Source organism: Anopheles marshallii, chromosome 2 (assembly GCF_943734725.1).
Source record: "Anopheles marshallii chromosome 2, idAnoMarsDA_429_01, whole genome shotgun sequence".
NCBI classification, from domain to species: Eukaryota; Metazoa; Arthropoda; class Insecta; order Diptera; family Culicidae; genus Anopheles; species Anopheles marshallii.
Window position 1 is genome coordinate 2,352,903 of NC_071326.1, and position 21,868 is coordinate 2,374,770.

Here is a 21,868-nt window from a genome sequence, read left to right on the forward strand (position 1 = left end):
AAGCCAAAGAAGAAAGAAACGGGCAAACAGTATTGTGAAATCAAAAATGTATCAAGCACCAAAAATTATCGCCCACTGTCCTAACCCGCGCGAAATACACGAAAGACAATAGGGGTTTATGTCTGTGGGTCGCCCTGTCAAAAAAGAAAAAATCTCGGTTGAAAAGCAAACCACGTACGGTACCTGCTTGCCTTCTGATGTGGAAAACTCGCGCGTACTCTCTACGAGTTTGGAAAAGTCAGTGAGCAAAACCTGAAAGCGAGTGAAAAGCGAGTTGTTCACGTAAGAGAGCGCAAATGTATCAGCGTGTGGCCCCAAGAGAGAGAGAGAGGTAGAAAGAGAGAAAGAAAGAAGATGAGAGAGATAGAGAGAAAGATGGGAAGAGAGAGAGACACACACACACAACACAAAAAGCAAAACAAAATTGGACAGAAAATGGAAAATCCACCATATAAAACCGCCACTAGAGTGAACGGTGCGGATAATTGTGTAAAATTCTTGATCAGCCGAAGGGTTTTGAGAGAGAATGCGAGCAAAAAGGATGAGGTGAGCACGGAGAGCCAGAATGCTACGCAATATACAAACATGGATGCCCACTCTAGTATCCACATTTTTTTCCTCCCTACACCCATTCGTGAGTAACGTTTTCCACGAACACGAAATGTTCCGTGCCGTCTGAAAGCAATTTTGGTACTTCTACGCCGGGAATTCCTTGGGAGCATTCTTCAGGATCGACCGTGCGTTGCGAATCTGCGACCACTTCACCCCCACCAACCCACCGGCTCTTTCTCAATATGTCGCTCTCTTTTAAATTGTTATGGTCCGGTCTTTCCAATAGAAGTGAGCATTGTGCCACAAAAAGAACACACGATAGAAAACATATTTCACCATATGCCAAAGAGCTCGCGACCCTCTCGATCCTTGCACGATACAGTGTAAGGTCATCGGACACTGTATAGTGGCGAAGGGGAGCGGAAGGCGTGAGAGTTGCGAAACGTCACTGAAGTGAAATGGATCCCTGCGTGCACTATGATGACATATGGTGAGCTAAATCAACATTTCCCCAACGGTAGTGTCTTTATCGTATACAAAAGCACAAACCCAGCAAGTCCTCTACTCGTTCTGCACGTCATACAACTGCAGATGCATATTTCATTATGTTTGTGCGCGAAAATGCAAATGTGGTACCAATTAAAGCAACCTGTTATAAGAAGAGAACTTCATAAAAAAACAAGTGATGAGCAATCGCAACCAATACCAGCGTCATTGGTTAGACAGTCGGTTGGACGGTTTTCGATCGCGTGTGATTTTGCATCCAAACTGAGTCGTAGCGATGACACTGTTTACGTACTCGTCGTGCTCCCCCGAGCACATGAATGGCCAGCGCCAGGCTAAGCTTTTACTTTAAAAGGGAAGTTTCACGTTTCCGGCTTCGAAAACGCCTCCGCAGGGTTCGCATGGGAGTAATGTATAAAAATACTGACTCAGGTCATCATAGGCGTGCGAGAGTGAGTAATGGGCTACAGTAACGAGTGTGTGAGCATATTTACTAATTACTGCTATTGCTATCGTTTGAGGAGGAGATGGAGTGTCAAGGCTTTTGACACCGTTTGTTCGACAGAAGTGTAATAATACTATTCTGTTTTACTAAAAGAGCAACAATTCCCGATCCTTTTAATAACGTGATCTGGTTGGAAATTGGATCACATCTCTCTCTCTCTCTCTCTCTCTCTCTCTCTCTCTCTCTCTCTCTGCGCACTTTCGTGTTTAACAATGGGGAGAAGTGAGTAAAATTAGACGGAATTCCTTGAAGTCGAGTACCAATTGCGTGAGTGAAAAGGTATGTTTTTCTGACGAGTTCGGAACGATTAGCGATTCGTCAGACTTATTCCTTTTTGTTCTTCCACCTTGGAACCTTCTAAAGAAGATTGGTTAGTCATACCAGGTTAGAAAGGACGACTTTTCGAGGGTTTGCTACACGGTAATAAAATCAGAGGCTTAGTATGAAGGAAGACAAGAAAGTGAGCTGTTTCTTACTGAACGGGCACTGTAACGGGCACCGAACCGTTACACCTCGCGCTTCTTACACCGTTACACCCGCGAACCGTTTTTTTGGTTGCGATACATACACTTTGTGTATACACATCATATGACAAATGTCAAACAGAACGTCTCTAGCATCGGCTTCTCGTGGTGCAGGCTTCGACCTTACCGTTCCAGCTCACCCACACACGTACGTCTCGGCCGTAACACGACAGCCACTTAACTGGGGACACTAGTAGTAGAGTGCTTCTCGTATCTTCAATTCAATACCCAACCCCTGACAACATAGCGCCTGTGCGTGTGTAAAACGTGAACGAAGTACAACCACAGGTCATTTCCTGCACTATCCATCCCCCAAGAATGGATTAGCAGCAAGGCATAACACAGGTGGAGAGGAAATCATCTCTATAATCTGCGTTTCTGGTGCTTTAACGAACGCGAGAACGCACTCTGACAGTTACAACATGCGTGCTCTCGCGAGGAATGTAAACACGTAGCAATCAATACAGGGGGAATGCCCCACACACCTTCCCATTCCTCACTTCCTTCTCTCTTCACATGCCTAGGATGACATCATACTGTGCCATGCGAATTAGTGGCCACGAGTATGGATCACTGTTCCACAGAAAATAAAAAATAAATTCAGGAGAAGAAAAAAAAACCAATTCGTCACATTAATTAAGTGAGACAATGCGGGCTTACACTATTTGGGGCAATAAAATATTACACACGCGGCTGGCCTAATTCTGGTGTTAAAAGGAAATCGAGTTTTAGTTCGAGTTCGAGCTCAGCTGTTTTGATGTAAATATAGTTTCTGTTGCGATATAATGTGAAATAAACAGAAGCCCATCAAAATTAGAAGTCGTTGAGGTACTCAAAAAAAAAATTCATTCTGTGACTGTACACAAATAAATACGATATTAAATAAACAAAGGAATTCTTCTTCTTTTCAAGCAATAAAAACGTTATGGCATGTATATATTGCGTACCATTGAGATGGTACATACGATGGAATAAACCTTATTTTGTGATGCAGAATTCTTAACTGCTTGACCTAAGAAACGAACTTCACATGTTGATAAACGCGCTATATATTACATAAATAACAACTTACTATGCATATGGATTAACACGATTAAAGTGTAGGCACGATCCTCATTCTAGGTCACTGTTTGTTTCATCCCATTTCACACTATAATAATCCCGGACCTTGCGACAACTAATTGTACCTCTGCTAAATGGATGGGACGCACGTCCCCCGAAGAAGCGTTGATCAAAGGACTGATGAATTGGTTATTAACCAGCATACGTTGATCCCAGTCCAAAGACCCAAAGTAAAACGGGAGTGTATGCAGTAGCAGTGTCGCCATTATCGATCGACCCTGATATCAAGGTTGTGCAGCATATGGGCGCATAGGGTCAGGTTTTCAGTTGCGCGATCATCGCGACCTTTGTACTGTTAAGTGTGTCATTTCTGCTTACTGAGTTACGGAGTAGGGTGTAGATGCTTTGGTAGCAGATCAAATCTTAAAATAAGCAGTCCATCCGATCAACATTGTGCTATTATTTTGGTTAACATGAAATGCCTTATCATTATCCAACGCGCCGATGCCTGTCACCATCTTTTCAGCCATATAATGACCAAACAATGCAAATAAAGCTGTTAACAGACGCACAACTTTACGAGATCTCTCCCTCTGGTAAATAAGTTTATGATTTTACTACTACTAGTTTGCCTTGAACGGTTTTTGGTTTCGAGATCAGCGCGAGCGTTTGAAGCGCGTGCTTGAAGGATTCCTACGACATCTGTTACATATGCGAAATAGCGAGTCAAGCAGTAACGCAAAATATGAAACGCGCACTCTACTTGATATAGTTTCGCCCACGTTTTCCGATGAAATTTCGTTACTAGGAAAAAAAGTGTAATGAAATTCAAACAAGAAAAACCCCTCCAATTCTCCAATCCATTCAACTAGCATGCATGGGGAATGGGGAACTAATGAGAAAAACATTAGGGAGAAGCTTTCTGCCATGCGGTCTGCTGCTTTGTGTGGATCATGGTCTCCATAAAGTACGAACTTCAACGACGTTGATACGCAAGCGGCCCGATCACAGTCATCGTCATTACTGGGCCTGGTGTTAGGTGATAATCTTTACCCTAAAGCTTCACGCCGATCTCAATTGGCGGTTGGCGGGTGGGACAGGTTTCCTTAACACCCACCCAGCACCATTACTTGTCTCGATCCTCTTCGTAATTCTAAAGGCCTTTTTTTTATTTTATTAGTCAAAGGTCCATTAAATGGTAATGGCCATTATGGAAACAGCATGAACGCACTACGCCTAGCAGAGGTCGTATCGTGCGAGGAAACCAGCTGATTTTGCCATACGGTCCAGCATGGATGTGACAGTTTTATTGCAATTTCAATCCGGAACCTGGAAAATATCTAAGTGACACGACATCCTATCAACTAGATCTCAAGCTAATTGGCACCTTATGGCACCGTGCCCAAAAATTCCGGATCCTGTTGTCTAAAATCTGACCCTCAGTTTGGTTGTATCACCTTCTGGAAGATAGTAACTCACAGGTCAGGATGTGATAATCTATTTTACTTAAAATCTAAATCAACCCCATCGATGATAATAATAATCTGTCTCACAAACGCTCAGCATCCGATATGGCTTCACCTTCTTCCGAGAAGGGTGCCACACCTATGGAGCCGTGCACCGCCTCTGGTTGGTCATGATCGTTGCGTCTTGCTTCCACTTCAAGTATGCAATACGACTACCCACCTAAAGGAACCAGCACTAGCGCCGACGATATGCAAGCAGCAGACGCCGCAATCGCGCGTCTCAAACGAAGGTACGCGCCGCGGCTTAGTCTGCTGCGAGATCCCGCAGCGTTTGGTCGATCTTTTCTATGCTGGTACCATGCCGGTGTGCTGGTGGAGGACTCACTAACAAGTAAAGTGTTATCCTGTTATAGAACTTTTTTCGTTGTGGATTTCATGGTCCTGTGTCCTGGTGAATCGTCGTTTGAGTTGCCACGAAGTTCGGAATTCAGTGTGTAGCAGCTACACTTGCTGTACGTTGCTCAGGGCAGTTTGGAACATAAATATCGTGCAAGTGCTTTAAAGTGTCATATCTGGTCTGTTCAGTGTAAGTGTAGTTATCCACCCAAGTGCGTGTATTCCAATATCCAATAATAAATCACTGATGCGTGCAACTTCCCCCAAAAAAAAAACTTTAAACTACAATCATCGTATTGCTCGCTTGGCCTTACGGTTTAGGATCGGATTTGAACGCCATCCGGTATTTTAACGTCCACTGCAATCGGACCGCATGTCCATTTTTGGACCACTCGGTTCCGAATTTGGCAAATCGTCGTTCGAAATCCCATATGTTCCCATGCAAACCAAAAACAACAGCGTTACGTTTGGCGCAAACCTTCGTGTGGAGAAGCCACCTATGCGCAAGGCATTACACCTAGACCCCGTACGGTGGTTCACCACACCAGGGGGGTCAGGTTTGTAAGAATCAAAGACGTTTTCCATCGTTTCACTCTCTATCTGGCTGCTCACACTCATTCAGTCAGCCTCCATGTGGAGCTGCCCACATGTTTTGTTCCGTCATTCCTTGTTCGCTTTTAAAAAACGCCTACGCGCCACAATTCCAATGCTTCAGGGCTCTTAACTTTCAGCTCCCGCCATGTGTCTCTCATCGCAACTCACAGGCCGCTTCTCGCACCGTCTTCCATTCTACCCCATTTGTGGCGAGGTTTGATTGCCCGATCAGTCTTCTCCTTGTGTTTTTTTTTCGTCGATATGTATATTTTTTATATCTCTCGCGACTTCGTTGTCGCGCGTTTTCCGTTGCCTTCATCGAGCGTAGCGGGTTGTGGCGTTTTTGGATGGGAATTCCTGTTTTGCACCTTTTTCTCTGTGTACGGGAACGGGAAGTGCCCGTGGCTACAGCTTTGCCTACCTGTGCGCGTTAAGGAAAACACCGAGGCCATCAATGTCTGGATCGGGACCGGAGACGTGGAATGGGATTGTAATGTTGATGTCGCTCAAAGAGTTAACCAGTTCGTCGACTTTGAAGGGAGCCTTTTAAAACAAGGCGTCCACAAGATCACTCGGGCAACTATAGTATCACCTCGCGAGGCATGTGCTGTTGTACAGCTGCAGCATCTTCTCTAGTTGATGCATAGGCACCTATCGTACGCTCGAATCAATGAATGAAGAGTGAAAACAAGACACCATGAGAAACACGCGCACTGAAATCCGAGCATCAAACAATTAATAAAACAATCGAAATTCAATGTAAATCATAGAGGATTTTCACCGATTGGCACCGGGAAGGAAACGATTAAAATATTGCCACACGTAGTGAAAGAAACGAGTTCGATTATCCTTTCCATTCTAACTGACTCGCGTTGACCCTCCGCCTAACAAAGCTCGTTGGAAAATTTATCGGAGTTGTGATGAGTGGAACAATAATTAACAATCCATTGTCACGTATAATTGCAGTTCAACCAACTACCTGCGTAAAGTGTCTGTATATTGTTGTGTTTTTCTTTCGCTGTTTACTTTCCACAGTACTGCAGTAAAATGAAATTAACCCTGCCAATGACGGCAGGGCTGTTGCTGCTATTGTCACTATGCGCGTTCGTGCAGCAAGTGCAACTACTATCTATTGACCCCGGTAAGTATGCTATCGATTAGTCGTAACTATGCAATACCATTAGTCACTTCATGGTATTACATTTCATGTAATATAGTAGTAGTAGTAGACTATTCTTGAGACTATCCGTCCGAATTTCAACTCAAGTCTTCGTCTCCACGTACGAACGGCGAACAGATGAATTGAATTTTGATCCAGAACACTTCTCCCGACAATACATCTTCCTAATGGAGTATGAAGTAACATAGCAGTTTAATAAATCACCTACACAAAACCCGCACACAGGGCTGAATGTGGGCGCCTATGTTTTGATCCCAGTGCGGGGACCATTTGCGCCATTGCGCGTTGGTGGTATTGATTGATTTATTCAAATTAATTTCATATTTGGGGCGCCACTGAATTCGTCGATGTGGAAATTTTATATTTGCGATCTCAATAAGTACAGCGTGAATACGGTACTTGTTAACGGTTTTAGTACGATACTAAAATGGCCAACGATCTAAATGAATTACGTTGTGTTTTGTTTTCGTTTTTTTCACCAATTCGCCCAGTTGCTTCGACGGAGCTGGAGGAATACATAAAGGATGATTTCTTAATATCACTTAGACACATTAGGTAAGAGCACTATTGGTATAAATATCCAAACTGAAAAGCATAACGAAATCGTTTCATGTACCTTCTTTCAGACCACGTAGGAAGTTTAGAATCACGATCGAGGCACTATTTATGATCGATTTTCCGGAATCAAAGAACAAGTTTTCTTTCTATCTCGATCGCAAAAATAAGCGTGGTAAGTCTGAAAATCGGCAGCCGCCTAATCGTTGATCGATAAATCAAGCGCTTCAAGCGCGGGAATGTACTTTTTTCTCTTCTTCGTTTACCCACCAACAACCCAGTGACCATCGATATTACCACCCACTCGAAGGTGTACTCGAAGAATCTAATACTGAATGATCTGAACGAATCAACAACGATTAAATCGTTGGCATTCGCGTTCCACCAGAGTGCGATCACCGTTTACATGAACTGTAAACAGTCCTCCACCGAGGAGCTCGACGTCAATCTGTCCAAGCTTTTTGCCAGCAGCGATGAACCAACCGTCAAACTGGTACTTAATACGATCCAATAATTCATCAACCAATCTTTTTTCAATCGAACCGGATAAAATTATGATGAATTTGATTTGATTTCTGTATTGTTTGGTTTTCCCCGCTTCCTTTCGTTTTTACATATGCCAAGTTCCGGGAGCGAAAGTATCCACTATTTCTGGATTCCGAGCTGGAAAAGGCCTTGAGCCGAGCCAGCTGTCAGAAGATATTGCGCCGCAATGGCAATCACATACACGCCCCGCGTCAAAAGCATACGGTGGAGAAAATGCTGAAGAATAAAGCCCAGGGTAAGTAGGTAAGGTTTTTGGAACCGTAGTTCCATTGTGCTAGATTGGGTAATAGATGCTTCAAAACGTTTCACAGGTGAAAATGTTCCCGAACGCAACAAGAAGCGGGACATCCGCAACTGGCATCATACGTCGGAAAAATACAAGGAAGCGTTCCATTCCGATTTCTCAGCAAATCGTGGAGACATTCCAATCATTCATGGCGATTGTGATGGTAAGTTTAGGGAAGAACTAAACGCAGAATTGAACATCCTACACTAACGTCAATTGCGTACGCTTGTCCTGATGCAGAGAACATACTGAAACTATTGGGTGAACTGTTGAAGTTAGTCAAGGAGCTAAAGGAAGAGGTGAAAGGTCAGCGACATGAGATTAACTACCTGCGTGGTTTGATCGAAAACTGTGCCGGCTGTCAACAGGCACAGCCATTACGCGAGAACTGTCAGTACAGCAATCCATGTTTCCCAGGTAAGATATGACGCCAAGATCATCGATCGACAGATTGATGGCGACTATATATTGTTTTTGTTTTGCAGGCGTGCAGTGCTATGACTCATCGACCGGCATGCGTTGTGGTCACTGTCCACGTGGGTATGTCGGTGATGGCCGAAACTGTCGCCCAGGTCAAACTTGTGCGGACCAACCATGCTTTAAGTAAGTATCATTCGTCCTTGTATATCTGGCAACCATGCGTGTTATTTGCGAGTATTATACCTTTGCTATTCTTCTCTTTCGTCCCTGGGCACAGTGGTGTCCAGTGTTATGACACGGTCGAGGGTGCCCAGTGTGGTCCCTGTCCGGTGGGTTACGAGGGCGACGGTAAGCACTGCCGGTTTAGGGACGCCTGTGAAGATAAGCCGTGCGCGCCAGGTAGGAACCAATAATCAAAAGCTCCCAGAAGCTATAGCCTTGATCGAACATCTTTCTCCCATATTTAACCACCTACGGCTGACCTACGATACTGCCGTTGAAGAAGGTCTTTAGCCCCTAGACGGCTAAGGGGTTTCTTGAGGCGAACGATTTTCTCCTCCATCAGTTACAATCCTTATCATTGCGCAATTGTGAATGTAAACCAAGGAAGTCCATATCCAGGTCCATGACGAGTGTGCTGATGTTCTCATAATACTTTTTACTCTTTGCCACAACGAACGAGCGAATTATATACTGTGTTACATGTCTCATGGTTCTTATTATTGTTTCTACATTTTTTTCGTTTATCTTCAATAATATACCATGTACTATCTCGTATTCGGTAATGCGCTAAATGTACTTAACCTTAAGCTTCACTAAGCCAACGATATTTACGATACCCAATAATAATAATAAACTGATCATTATTGTTTGTCAAGTTTGGTTAATTGGTTTGATATTAGTTATTTACTTCGAGGTTGGCCGTGTAACACGCATTTAACATCTTTGATAACTTCCGAAACTGATAGCATAACATCGAGTAGGAAACATTGCGCATGCTATTTTCATGATTTCCCCGTTTCCTAGGCTAATCATTTACTCTCGGTTGACTATCCGATCGAGAGATCTTCGATTTGCGATGCTAAAATTTGGGGAAATTATCAAATGCGTTGTTTAGTTCTTTATTATAATATTTACAATATAAATAGCAGTGTTATCAAATACGAACCGATAATGTATGCATTGGTCTGATTGGACTGATTTGAGTAATTTTCTGCATGAGTTCCATTAATTGCTAGCTTCATCCCGAAACAAAGAACTTAGAGAACAAGACAGGAGGCCCATGGTCAGAAGTAGTAATCGATCGAAAAGTGCAAAAAATATAATTACTTAATACCTAGGACAAATTTCCACCAGAAAAAATTCTACTGCTGATTATCAGAGAAAAGGGCATATTTTCTCTTTCAAAAGAAGGCACAAGTGATCATCGGCCCATTATAGGAAAAATAGACCACTTGAGAAGTTTAACAAGCTGATCATACGTTCAAACTCGAATTCCAAACTCCCTCTCCTGTTCATCGCCCTGGCCTGTCAAAACTTTTTGTTTTAATAGTTCAGTTTTTTCGTCACCTTGATTATCAATTGTCGTCATTGCGTGCCCTAAAAATGTATCCGGTCTTGATTTTATTGGATTGGACTTTCTGGCTGAGATTTGACCACTGCTTCCGAGTGCCATTAGGTAAAAAACGGTAAAATTTGTCATTTTTATAGTGATTTTAGAAAAAAAAAATTGATTGTCTACTGGCAAGATGCGACTGTTATTGAATGCGATAAACACTTTCACAAAACAAATTCCAGTTTATCCAATTATTTCTTCTCTGTTTGGCCGATTGCTACAGCTTCCAGGGAGGATACAAGGATCACTTTGACTTCGTTGTTCATCTTTAGGTTCTACCGCACTTTACGGTGAAGTCTGCCATCGCGGAATTACGTACTGTGGCGGCCGTACTATGTGTGTAGAACAAGATCGCCACTTGGCGCTCTGGCGTTCGAAGATACCATGTAAAACTTTTTCGGGGCAGTGCCACAACTGGCAGTTTTAATATTTAAAGCATGTGTCTCACAATTTTAGTAGTGACCATTACACATTACACTGTCAAGTTCTCTTCTAGATGGCAGGGAACTCGTATTAAAAATTGCTTAAATTTGTCCTTTTTTTTAATGCATATGTTATTACGCCCAATACCATAACGCATCTCGCATCTCTCCAAAAAAACTGGACCTAAGATTTAACCCAAGTGTGTGTCCAAATGGAACCGAAGTGTGAATCATGAAACCACAATCACGTACTATATAGATAATGTAATGTAAGCCCGAACTTTAAACACACCCTTCCTTGAATGTTCTCCACATGAAGGTGTACATTGCAGTAGAATAGATCAGCACCCGTTCTTCCGCTGCGGTGCCTGTCCGGCCGGTTTCACTGGCAATGGTACTGCCTGTCATGATTTCGATGAGGTATGTGTGATCCGTTCGTTGCCTTGTGCCCGATTCCCGATGAACTCTCCCGGTATTGGTAATCGGGGCCAAGTGCTGAACGTCCATATCTAAATACGTTGTCTCTACCCTGTTCTACAATCTGACGGTGCCTTTCTGTTACTGCTTCCTTTCCCGTTGCAAGTGTGATCTTGTGGAACCGTGTGATGTGCGGGTACGCTGCACCAACACCGTTCCCGGTTTCCGATGCGATCCATGCCCCGGTGGATATATAGGTGTACACTACGAAGGGCTTACGGCCACCTCGTTTGATGGGTCGATGCAGCGGCAACGGTGCACGGATCGGAACGAGTGTACCGACGGTTCGGCACGGTGTGGGAAGAATATGGTTTGCCAGAACACGGAAGGATCGTACGAATGCCAGTGTAAACCGGGATTTATCCATAGCCCGTTGCACGATTGTTTGCCATCGGATCGGATGTGTCAGGATGGAACGGTTTGCGACACAAATGCCATATGCAAACATGCCGGAAACAACAAGTACAGGTAACAAATGGAGAAATCAGAATGGTACCGAGTGTACAAAATTTGATAACTGCAATGGATTTACAGGTGTAAATGTAAGGTAGGTTGGGCGGGCGATGGGTACCTGTGTGGTTCCGACAAGGATCTTGATGGATGGCCAGACATGAACCTGCAGTGCAACGATGAGAAATGCCGCGCAGACAACTGCGTCAACATTCCCAACTCTGGTCAAGAAGATGCCGATCGCGATGGCATTGGAGATGCTTGCGATCCGGATGCAGACAACGATGGAATTCTAAACAATCCGGTATGAATGGCACAGAGTCTGGCACTGTTCGATGTACAAGGATAATCAATTATATACGATTCGGTTGCAGGATAACTGTCCCTTGGTACACAATCCGGACCAAATGGATAGTGATGTGGATGGGGGAGACAAACAGGGAGATGCCTGCGACAACTGTCCGACGGTGTCCAATGTCGATCAGAACGATGTCGATAAGGATGGTTTGGGTGATGCTTGCGATCCAGACATCGATAACGATGGAATTCGTAACGAAGATGACAACTGTCCCAAGGTGGCCAACTTCAACCAGCTTGATACTGATGGTGATCGAATTGGAGACGTTTGCGATAACTGTCCGCTGATACCTAATCTAAATCAGGTACTCCTGAAATAGCGAATTCAGCTTAATCCTAACTGATTTGTGTTCGCATTTTGTTATTCAGCTCGATTCAGATAATGATCTTATCGGTGATGCTTGCGACAGTGATGTCGATCGCGACCGGGATGGCATTCAGGATAGCCGGGACAACTGTCCGAAGCTGCCGAATTCCGATCAGCTCGATTCTGACGGTGACGGAAGGGGAGATCTGTGCGACACGGATGCTGACAATGATGGCATACTGAACCATGAAGATAACTGCCCGATTGTGTTCAATCCCGATCAGATAGACGCAAATAGTAAGTGTAAAGGGTGTTGGGATCTGGTTTATTTAGAACAAATGTAGGTACAATGTGCCAATTTTTCTGCGCGACATTCTAGATGATGGGATCGGTGATATCTGTGAGGAAGATTTCGATTTGGATCTCATTCCTAACTATCTCGATAACTGTCCGAACAATTCCAAAATCTTCTCCACCGATTTCCGTACCTACCAGACGGTGGTCCTAGATCCGGAGGGTGACTCGCAGATCGATCCCAACTGGGTGATCTATAACAAGGGTGCCGAAATAGTGCAGACACAAAACAGTGATCCTGGCCTAGCAGTTGGGTAAGCCGTGAGAGAAAACGCTAGCAAAAGAATTGAAATTAAATCGAATGCTTCCAATTTGATTCCCTCTTTGCTAAACACAGTTACGACGCATTCGGTGGCGTGGATTTCGAAGGAACTTTCTTTGTCGACACGGAAATCGATGACGATTACGTCGGTTTCATATTCAGCTATCAGGATAATCACAAGTTTTATGCAGTCATGTGGAAAAAAAACATACAGACGTACTGGCAGGCGACACCGTTCCGTGCGTCCGCCGAGCCGGGCATTCAGCTGAAGCTGATCAACAGCAACACTGGACCAGGCGAGATGTTGCGCAACAGTCTGTGGCATACAGGAGATACGAAGGATCAGGTGAAGCTACTCTGGAAGGATCCACGCAACGTGGGTTGGACGGAGCGTACCGCTTACCGTTGGCTGTTACTGCACCGACCAAAGATAGGGTTGATCCGTTTGCGCATATTCGATGGCGATCAGATGGTGGCCGATTCGGGAAACATCTTCGATACCACGCTCAAGGGTGGCCGGCTGGGAGTGTTTTGCTTCTCGCAGGAAATGATTATCTGGTCCGACTTAGTGTACCGATGCAATGGTAAGTTTTTGCAGATGAATGTTTCCTTGAATAGTACAGAGAAGTTAATGCGAATTATGTTCAAATCCTCACTCCACAGACAACGTTCCGGAAGCAATCTACCGTGAACTGCCTGCACGTTTGCAACGTGAAGTTCAGGTGGATCATCGCGCTTAACGCAATGTGTTTAAATCCAACCACAGCAAAGCTGATCGTCGCAGTAGTACAACTTAATATAATGCATGAAATATATAATTACAAATCTGCTTTATATAACCAGTTTCTCGCTTCTCTTTGCTACCTCAGCTGAATGTTGGCGAGACATACTTTTTTCCCAATACATAAGACAATAATAACGAAGAATAAAGCGTCTGATATTTTACCACGTTATCGGTAAAGAATAAAACAAAAGTGATTGTGTAGTTATTGCTAATTTCACTGTTTAGTGGATGAACATGGAGAAACATTAATGAATTATGGATTTATTTCGTTTTATGAACACCTTACATAAATGATTACTATGTTCTATAGTTTTAAGATATAATTTTTAGTTTTTTTTATAGATATATAAGACATTTCCATTTTAATCGTAACCTAGGTTACTAAAACAGACACAAACACTGAACACTTGGTTGGGAGTTACATTTTCATAGTAAGATGACTTCCACAACTTTTATCTTGCACCTTCAAATGGTTTTTGGTGTGTTTCTTCCGCACATTGTAAATACCATATACTACTGGGTTCATGCAGCTGTTCGTACTGGCAAACAAGAACAAACCCTTCTGTATTCGCTGGTCCACATTCTTTGCCGATTCCTTATCTAACCAATACCTAGAAACGGAAGTGAGAAAGGAAGTTATTATTTGACATCCGTGCCGTACCTGTAGAATAACGTACCAGAGTGACATGACGTAGTAAGGAGTCCAGCAAACTACAAACACGATCACGATCGTTATGGTCATCCTTAACGTTTTCCGTTTTGCTCGACCAAGCACATCGATACTCGATCGACGAAAGCTCTCTGTAAATGGGGATGGCGAATCGTAAGCTTCATAATATAGGTATTTATTGAAAAGAAATACCTAAATTCTTCGGATTTGTGCGACTAAATATTTCATAATATATAGATCCATAGCAATAAAGGATTACTATCAGCGGGATCGTGTACATCAGGCACATTACCATAACGTTGTACACGATTTGATAAATTTCCTCCTCGAAATAATGATAAGTCACGCACTGCTGGTATCCCGTGATGTTTGGATGCACCTCCAGATGAAAAATAAATGCCTGAAATAAAGCCCACATAAGCAGATATATTTATTATTGTAATAACTATCCCCTAGCGTTACTATACCTGAGGCAGACTGCATAGACCGGACATTATCCAAGCGCCAGAAATCATCAGAAATGCTCGATGTTCATGAACTTTCAATGGCTTCAACACGGCAAAGTATCTGCCAAAAACAAGGATCGATCATTAGTCGCATTCTCTAACCATCAGTGGCGGATTTAACGGTGTTCCCCGCAGGCGGACGCCTAGGGCCTCACCGTGTGAGGGTCAGAAAAGGACAATTATGTCAGAAAAGGCGAAACAAAACGTTGCCTTAACCGTCTCCGTAAGGTAGAAGGCTTCCTTCTGGGGAAGAGGGAAATTAGTCCGCAACCCACCCTCCTCCCTCCCGCCAGTAATTTCTGAAATTTCATCATAACTCCCTCCCTCCCCCCACGGTAAACATTTTTTAAATTAGGGGCCCAGAACTATCATTCCGCCCAGGATTGATACGCCACTGCTCACCATGCTGCCTATTCCACGCACCTGTCAACTGATATGCAGATCAGAATGTAGCTTGAAAGGTACAGGCCAAATGTCCGGAAAAAAGCCATCACGCGACACATTACATCCCCGGCTGACCACCTAACCGTGTATGCCCATCCAATCTCTAACGGCATCATAAGGAAGGTTACCTGAACGAAGAGACATTGATGAAAAGTTACTACATGTTGATCAATTCCCACTTAAATTCCAATGTTACATACCAACAGATCCGCTATGGCCAAATGGGCAAGCATTATATTTATCCTGGACGATGCTCGTACTTTCCGTTGGGCAAGAATTCGAAGCACTGTAATATTTCCTGTAGCTGAAAACACCATCAGCGTGCTGGAATGGAAACGAAACACCAGCCAACATGATTAAGCTCAAATTGGATTTGAACTTAAAGTCCTATTTAAGGGTCTTTTACCTGTATACCATGATCGACAAAATATGACCTGAGTTGAAACGCATATCGATTGGCATTTCGTAGTACTCCTCGCCAGATGACTCATTGGCATAGAACGACCATTCGACTAGATTACGGTGATCTTCAATCCGTTGGTTCGACTTGATGTGCGCCATTGCTTCGAGCATTATACTGCCGCAAATGTAATTGCGCAAATTACAGTACTTCCTTCTGCTCGATTCTTAACATAATCCATAAAACTCCTTTGCACCTGATGTCGATGCAAGCGTTCCGTAAAAGACCCACAAGACTGTCCTGCATGACATTTTTTACCATATCCGTAGTGTATTAAACTGTTGCACATTCATTCTTATATTTCGTGACTCTTTTTCGTAAACTTCATTCATTTGCTACACTCAATTTCGGTGTGGTGCTTGATTTGGAGTACTGATAAGTATGCGCCTCGCCGATTCTGGAACATAATACCTTTACAATCTCTCAAACACTACACAAAACTGCTATAACCGGACCTCACAAGTACATGAGCACAGGCACAGCGATCGTTACAATACATGCCTTTGATATTCGCAGAGCACTTCACCAGATTTGTTGTTGATGTCCGACGGGTGAACACTCACTTACTGCGTGCCAAACAACTCATAGTCCACAAGCCTGATAGTCGACTACACAGACGATGAACGTGCCGAGATAGATCCTTGGATCGATGATTAGCAACTGATCGCGGGGCTTCAGTAAACAAGAAAAATAAAAAGCTATACAATAATAGACCTTTCCCTCGAATGAACACGATCTACACTAAAAAAAACTAGTGTTTTGCCACATCGGTACTCCAATCGTCCAGCCACTGCCCATAAAGGAAAAGACGTTGTGTAGTGGTAGACTTAAGCATGGTAACACTTGACTTAATCTCCCATTGTTTACAGAGAGCTTGATCGACTCACATTCATCTAATCCTTCGAGCGACAGAGCGAATTATTTTCTCATAACCAAACGAATGATCTATTTGTGCTGCTGTAGTTGGATGGGAACGGGATGGAAAGACTTCCCGCACGAAGACTAGCCTACCGACTGGTGCGCGGGCAGGCAAACCTATGTCACATTAGGTTGCCATCAACGGTTATCAATGTTTCCTACAACTCAACTCGCGAGCATTAAGCAACTTGCTGTCGGCGATTTGCTGCCGATCGCTATATCAACTAGAACAGCGCCGCAGAGATGCGTTCAAATGATAGTGTCGGATCAGATGTGTATGCCCTACCATTCGTGCAAGACTTTTTTGTGTATAATACTAGATGCCCGGACAAGTTATTTTGAGAGGTCCGCTACATTTACATAAAATTTTAGAAGACTTACAATTCGGCTACAGTTATTGCATGGCTTTTCTTTTACTTATCTATTCTATAGTATGAATCTTAAAAAAATATGGAAACATATTCCATGTTTTCGATATTTGTTTCACAAAGTAGCCATCAATAATAATTGCTTACGCCTTAAACGCCTGATCAATCCGCGTGTTGAGGCGTATTTTTTTCGCTGATGATTTATTAGGTAGAAGAAAACAGTTTTTAAATTGCTCTATCGTCACCATTGGTTCGGGTTCGCGGCAGTACAATAAAAGAATGCCCTCTTTTAGAGCACCGCATCACTGGCCGAACTGGAAACAGTAAATAACAGTCATTTTATTTGCACTTTTCGTCCCAGAAAACAGAAGAGAAAAATAAATCTTTAGAAGTTCCCTTTAGGTCACAGGGGATTATATGGACGTGGAGGGAAGGAAATGAGGGAGGAATAGTGGTGGTAGAATCCTAAATACCTAAACTACGCAAAGAGTATAACAATCACCTCCCGAATGCACCCTGTTGTATATGTACAGCAAAAAACCTACCTCTCACAGAATGAGTCTGACTTTTGTTTTCATATTGCTATTATTACCATCGTTGTTCTTACAATTATAACATTTGTTCCTATCTTTCTTGCCATTTATAAAAGAAAACTAAGAAGAAAAAAAAAACCATCACACCTACAAAATATTAGCCATGGCAAAGCACAGTAGCAAGGGATCAAATTTGTGTAAAAAACTCACAAAATCATACCTTGCATATTACTAATCGTGCCGCGCATAACATTGTCGCAATTTCCCATAACCGAAGACCTGACAGATATCCAATTAAATAAAACCTATCGCAACAAAGAAAAGTAATGTAAAAACAAAATTAACGAAAATCAACTTAATTGTGGGCCAGATGCACATGGGTATTCCCAACCTGCTGCATGGTAAATATCAAATGTGTTCTATGCTTTACCCTAACATTGCACCTTAGTGATCCATATAACATCGCTCTTAACGGCTATGCTAGCTGATAGCTTTGGGCTAGAAGAAGAAAAGGGAAATGTTTGGTGTTATGCATTTTCTGGTTCCCGTTTGGTTTCAATTTTCACCATCTCGCAACCCTTGCCGGTATGGATCATCCCTCCTTGACAACAGCTCAGATTGTTATTGTTGTACATCGCCACGTCGCTGTCGAGCTGCAACGACGACGATGGATCTATGTTCGTTGGCGCGTGGAAGTATATGTCCTCTACCGTCACTGCCGCATCTGTCGAGCTGCTGGTCGTCACATGTTGCTGCTGCGTTTGGCCTTGATGCGTTTGCTGTTGCATATAGCTAACGTCTGCCGGAACGTCAACGCCATCACTGCTTCTCGGACCATGTAGTTGTCTGTTTAATGGATCGGGTGTCGTTTGTCCGGGAGTTTTACGGGTACAGTAGCTATTTCCATCGGGTACCGTGTCCATCGGCGATATGAGCAAATTGTCGGGATCGCCACCGTAACTGGGCCCGTTTAGGGACGACATTTGTACTAGAGGGTCTTGCGTTTCATGGTCCACGGCCGTGCCCATGGTAGAAGCGAGATGTGTCGTATCACACGAATGGGATGGACTGTTGTTGGTGTTCATCATATTCATCGGTGAGGTGATCGTCGATGAGGTATCTATAGCATCACCTATATAAAGATACAGAAAACCGAAAGCGGAAATCTTATGAGATAAGATATACTAATACTATTAAACAATATACGGTACCTCCTAGCAGCATTTCCTGCAAAAGGCTATCAATATGTGCAACACCAAACATTTTGGCAAGCTCTATTTGTTGAATCATCTGCCACGTTATTGATTGAAGCACTGGTAATAGCAACAGGATCTCTCCAAATCTACCTCTGTTTAGAAATCATGAAAAAAAATATATTTTTGTACTATTACCGGTAGAGCTTTTCTAGATGAATCTTCCATGAAGAGTCATTTAATCATTTGTTGAGATTCATGCAAATCACGAGTCGATTCTCAATGGATACATGAATTTCCAAACATTTCCAAACATCTGTAGAAATGGTAAATATCTGAAAAGATTAAATTCTAGGATTCTGAACATTTCTCATAGATTTGTGAATTTTTGGAGGTTCATTATTCCTCAAATATTTATACTTCTACATCATTGGGATTCAGTGTCCTTAATTCGATTGTAAAATTTGTTCGAAGCCATGAATCAGAACCGGATTAACCTCCGGCGTTAATTTTCTTATTCTCCAGAAACAACGTCTTACCTCGAATCATACAGTTTGTCAGATATGTAATCCTCTAGATTATTTAGAACCTGATGCCGGAGTGATTTAATCTTGGCGGGTTCGTTCAGTCCTTTAGCACCTGTGGCAAAGTGTACAAAACAAAAAGGAACATCAACATTTAAATATCACTGGCGAATGTATACGGGAAAGCTAATAACACGTACTTGGATCGAAAAACACTAGTGCCTTTATGCAAGCCAACTCTGAATCGTCGATTTGTATCTCTTTCATGGCACTCACTAGCTCGTCGATGATGCGTGCCCCGATACGGGAAATGTCCAGATTCGGAGACATGTTCGCATCCGGGCATTGCTTCGTAATGATACAATTGTTCCCCAGCAGCAGCATATCTTGCAAATGCATGGAACGCCTCGACAACCCCAACAGCAGATGTTCACCGGCGTGCGCGCGCAACAGTGCGACTTGATCGTCCAGTTGCAGCTCGGCGAAAGCAGGGATCGATTTTGCCCATTCGACCAGTATCAACAACTGTTGTTTCATCGAGTCGCACACATCGTTAATGCTGGCGAAGCGCTTTGACGACAGGTCTGCCTCCTCCGCATCGTTCGTCTCGTCCAGGGCGGCCCCAAAGTGGCGGCTGAAGTTTTCTGCCCGAAGTAAAAACTTCACCGACAGTCCGTTGATGGTATTCTTATCATCGGTGCTTGGCTTGCGGCAACTTATACGGTCCCGCTCGTTTTGAACCGCTGCGAGACGGTGATAGGAAACAGTAGCAAAAGCAACAAGTACAAAGAAAAAAGAAAACGCATTGTTATCAATCACGAGATCCGGGAGCAGATGCACCATCAGAAACACCGTAGAGTATCGGCGCAAGGTAACGTTTGGTGATGGTTTACCTTCTTTTTTCATGCCAGCTTTGAAGCATTTCTTCAATCTACAGTACCGACACTGATTCCTTTTGTCTTTGTCCACCACGCAGTTTCGGGAGAATCTACGACAGGCAGATAATAATAGATAGACGAAACTTGTAATTAGTGAATGTTTAGAAGATTTGGTGCAACCTTTTAAAATGTCCGTCTTACCTGCAGGAGTAGGTGTGGTTCTTTCTTACACTCCGTCGAAAAAATCCCTTACATCCATCGCAGGAAGCGGCACCGTAGTGTTTACCAGTGGCACGATCACAGCAGATAGCACACACATTGATTGCATTGAAGCTGCTACTATCGTTCGGCTGGAGGGGACTTAGGCATGATTCATACGCCGTATCGGACGTGTGGCTCGGACTGTCGTGGCTTCCTGCAGAACAGTTAGATCGTTGTTATCGGATAGTTCGTTTCTAGTTAAGGCCACAACCAGAGGTACTTATCATCATCTCTTATGGCAAGGTTTATAAAACCTCCTCATTGCACATTATAATCTTATTACGGGTTTTTGTTTTTCGTGTGTTGTCATCGCGAAACGGTACCAATGCCAAAGGTGGATTGCCAGTAGAATATTTCCGCTTACCTTTCGTGCGGTCATTTAGCTCGCTGTATTCTATTCCGGTGTTAGACATCTTGATAGCAGCATATTGGCTCGCGAGCAGTGGTACGCATTCTGTAAGAGGCAAAAACTGCATCATCATGCCACACGGAACTACACGATTCGACGATTAAGAGCACGAACGATCTGTGGCCCTCGTAGACACTGGGTGCAACAGTACCAGGGTACGCGGATCGTCGTCGTCGTCGCGCACGTTCCTTGTTTCGCTAGTGTTCGTACGCGGTGTGGTTTTACTGATTGTGGTGGTTCGGATCACTGATTATGTGCGCGATACATCAACGAACCCGCGATCCCCCACTATTTGGCACCGGGCCAGAACCTCACACAACCAACCCTAGATCTCCCTTGCGCCTCCCGTGGTTGCCTTGCGCGATTGAAAATCTCGGTATCAATACTGTGCGTCTCAAGAGATGACCAGCTCCGGACTCTACTAGTCGATTACGCGGGCAATGAACGAGTGTTTGTTCTGCCTTCGGACGCTACAATCTCTTTCCAACCCTTTCGCTTCATCTTTCCATCTATACGGACTACGGTATTTTTTGGCCTCGTCTTATCTCTTATCTTTTTCACCCCTTTTCTCGCAAGAGATGGAACAATTATATGCCTCTTTAATTGGTTAACTCTTCACAACTGCCATACACAAAACAGGGCAGAGTTTTTGAAGATACGAGAATATAATCCATTTATGTAACAAAACAACATGTTTTGTAGATACAATGGGATAGGGTGGGGGTTTAGCTTTAAAAGATAACACGCACAAACATCCACAAGCTTATAAAAAACGGGTTCGAAGCCAACTTCTAAATAAATTTCTTAAAATATTTAATGTTTGTTTTTTCCTAGACGCTCAACACATAATGCTTCTCATCTTCTCTAAGCACCTACACATGGACAAGCTGACAAAACTGACTAATGGCAAATGTCGAGTGGAAAGCAACAAACGTTACTTTTCCTGTGCTTAGTGCACAAATGGTCATTTTTGCTCAATTGTAAGACAATCATGAACATGATCTTCTCGGATTGTTCTTCGGATCTTGCTCTAACAGTTTGTGCTCATTCTCCTAACAAATTGTCATTGCGATTTGAATCTAGTAG

General features: G+C 43.3%; 3 protein-coding genes across 3 annotated transcripts; 1 reads left to right on the top strand and 2 right to left on the bottom strand.

Moving 5' to 3' along the window:
• Positions 1-6,650: 6,650 nt before the first annotated feature.
• Positions 6,651-13,574, top strand: LOC128709144 (cartilage oligomeric matrix protein). Its single transcript, XM_053804129.1, has 17 exons — positions 6,651-6,744; positions 7,275-7,338; positions 7,410-7,513; positions 7,620-7,831; positions 7,963-8,119; positions 8,196-8,333; positions 8,411-8,587; positions 8,656-8,773; positions 8,868-8,989; positions 10,947-11,047; positions 11,211-11,572; positions 11,639-11,858; positions 11,929-12,216; positions 12,281-12,515; positions 12,598-12,826; positions 12,910-13,418; positions 13,498-13,574. The coding sequence occupies exons 1-17, from the start codon at positions 6,651-6,653 to the stop codon at positions 13,572-13,574; spliced, it is 3,207 nt and encodes a 1,068-aa protein (XP_053660104.1).
• Positions 13,575-14,036: 462 nt separating this feature from the next.
• Positions 14,037-15,811, bottom strand: LOC128706854 (adipokinetic hormone/corazonin-related peptide receptor variant I). Its single transcript, XM_053801796.1, has 7 exons — positions 15,645-15,811; positions 15,439-15,562; positions 15,218-15,366; positions 14,756-14,855; positions 14,481-14,688; positions 14,296-14,419; positions 14,037-14,229 (listed from the first exon to the last, which is right to left on the bottom strand). Exons 1-7 carry the CDS (start codon positions 15,809-15,811, stop codon positions 14,037-14,039), a joined length of 1,065 nt encoding a protein of 354 aa, XP_053657771.1.
• Positions 15,812-18,044: 2,233 nt separating this feature from the next.
• LOC128709458 (hepatocyte nuclear factor 4-beta) lies at positions 18,045-20,855 on the bottom strand. The gene is made up of 7 exons (XM_053804455.1): positions 20,738-20,855; positions 20,314-20,527; positions 20,128-20,222; positions 19,435-19,977; positions 19,250-19,349; positions 18,729-18,865; positions 18,045-18,649 (listed from the first exon to the last, which is right to left on the bottom strand). Exons 1-7 carry the CDS (start codon positions 20,853-20,855, stop codon positions 18,045-18,047), a joined length of 1,812 nt encoding a protein of 603 aa, XP_053660430.1.
• Positions 20,856-21,868: the final 1,013 nt, after the last annotated feature.

Coding starts and splice junctions, on each gene's coding strand:
- LOC128709144 (XM_053804129.1), top strand. CDS start 6,651: ATGAAATTAACCCTGCCAATGACGGCAGGGCTGTTGCTGCTATTGTCA. Junction 6,745..7,274: donor ACTACTATCTATTGACCCCG/GTAAGTATGCTA, acceptor CAATTCGCCCAG/TTGCTTCGACGGAGCTGGAG. Junction 12,217..12,280: donor TGATACCTAATCTAAATCAG/GTACTCCTGAAA, acceptor TTTGTTATTCAG/CTCGATTCAGATAATGATCT.
- LOC128709458 (XM_053804455.1), bottom strand. CDS start 20,855: ATGATGATGCAGTTTTTGCCTCTTACAGAATGCGTACCACTGCTCGCG. Junction 20,528..20,737: donor GCTAAATGACCGCACGAAAG/GTAAGCGGAAAT, acceptor ACTGTTCTGCAG/GAAGCCACGACAGTCCGAGC. Junction 20,223..20,313: donor AACCACACCTACTCCTGCAG/GTAAGACGGACA, acceptor TGCCTGTCGTAG/ATTCTCCCGAAACTGCGTGG.
- LOC128706854 (XM_053801796.1), bottom strand. CDS start 15,811: ATGCTCGAAGCAATGGCGCACATCAAGTCGAACCAACGGATTGAAGAT. Junction 14,689..14,755: donor GTCTATGCAGTCTGCCTCAG/GTATAGTAACGC, acceptor GCTTTATTTCAG/GCATTTATTTTTCATCTGGA. Junction 14,230..14,295: donor TACTACGTCATGTCACTCTG/GTACGTTATTCT, acceptor TTCCGTTTCTAG/GTATTGGTTAGATAAGGAAT.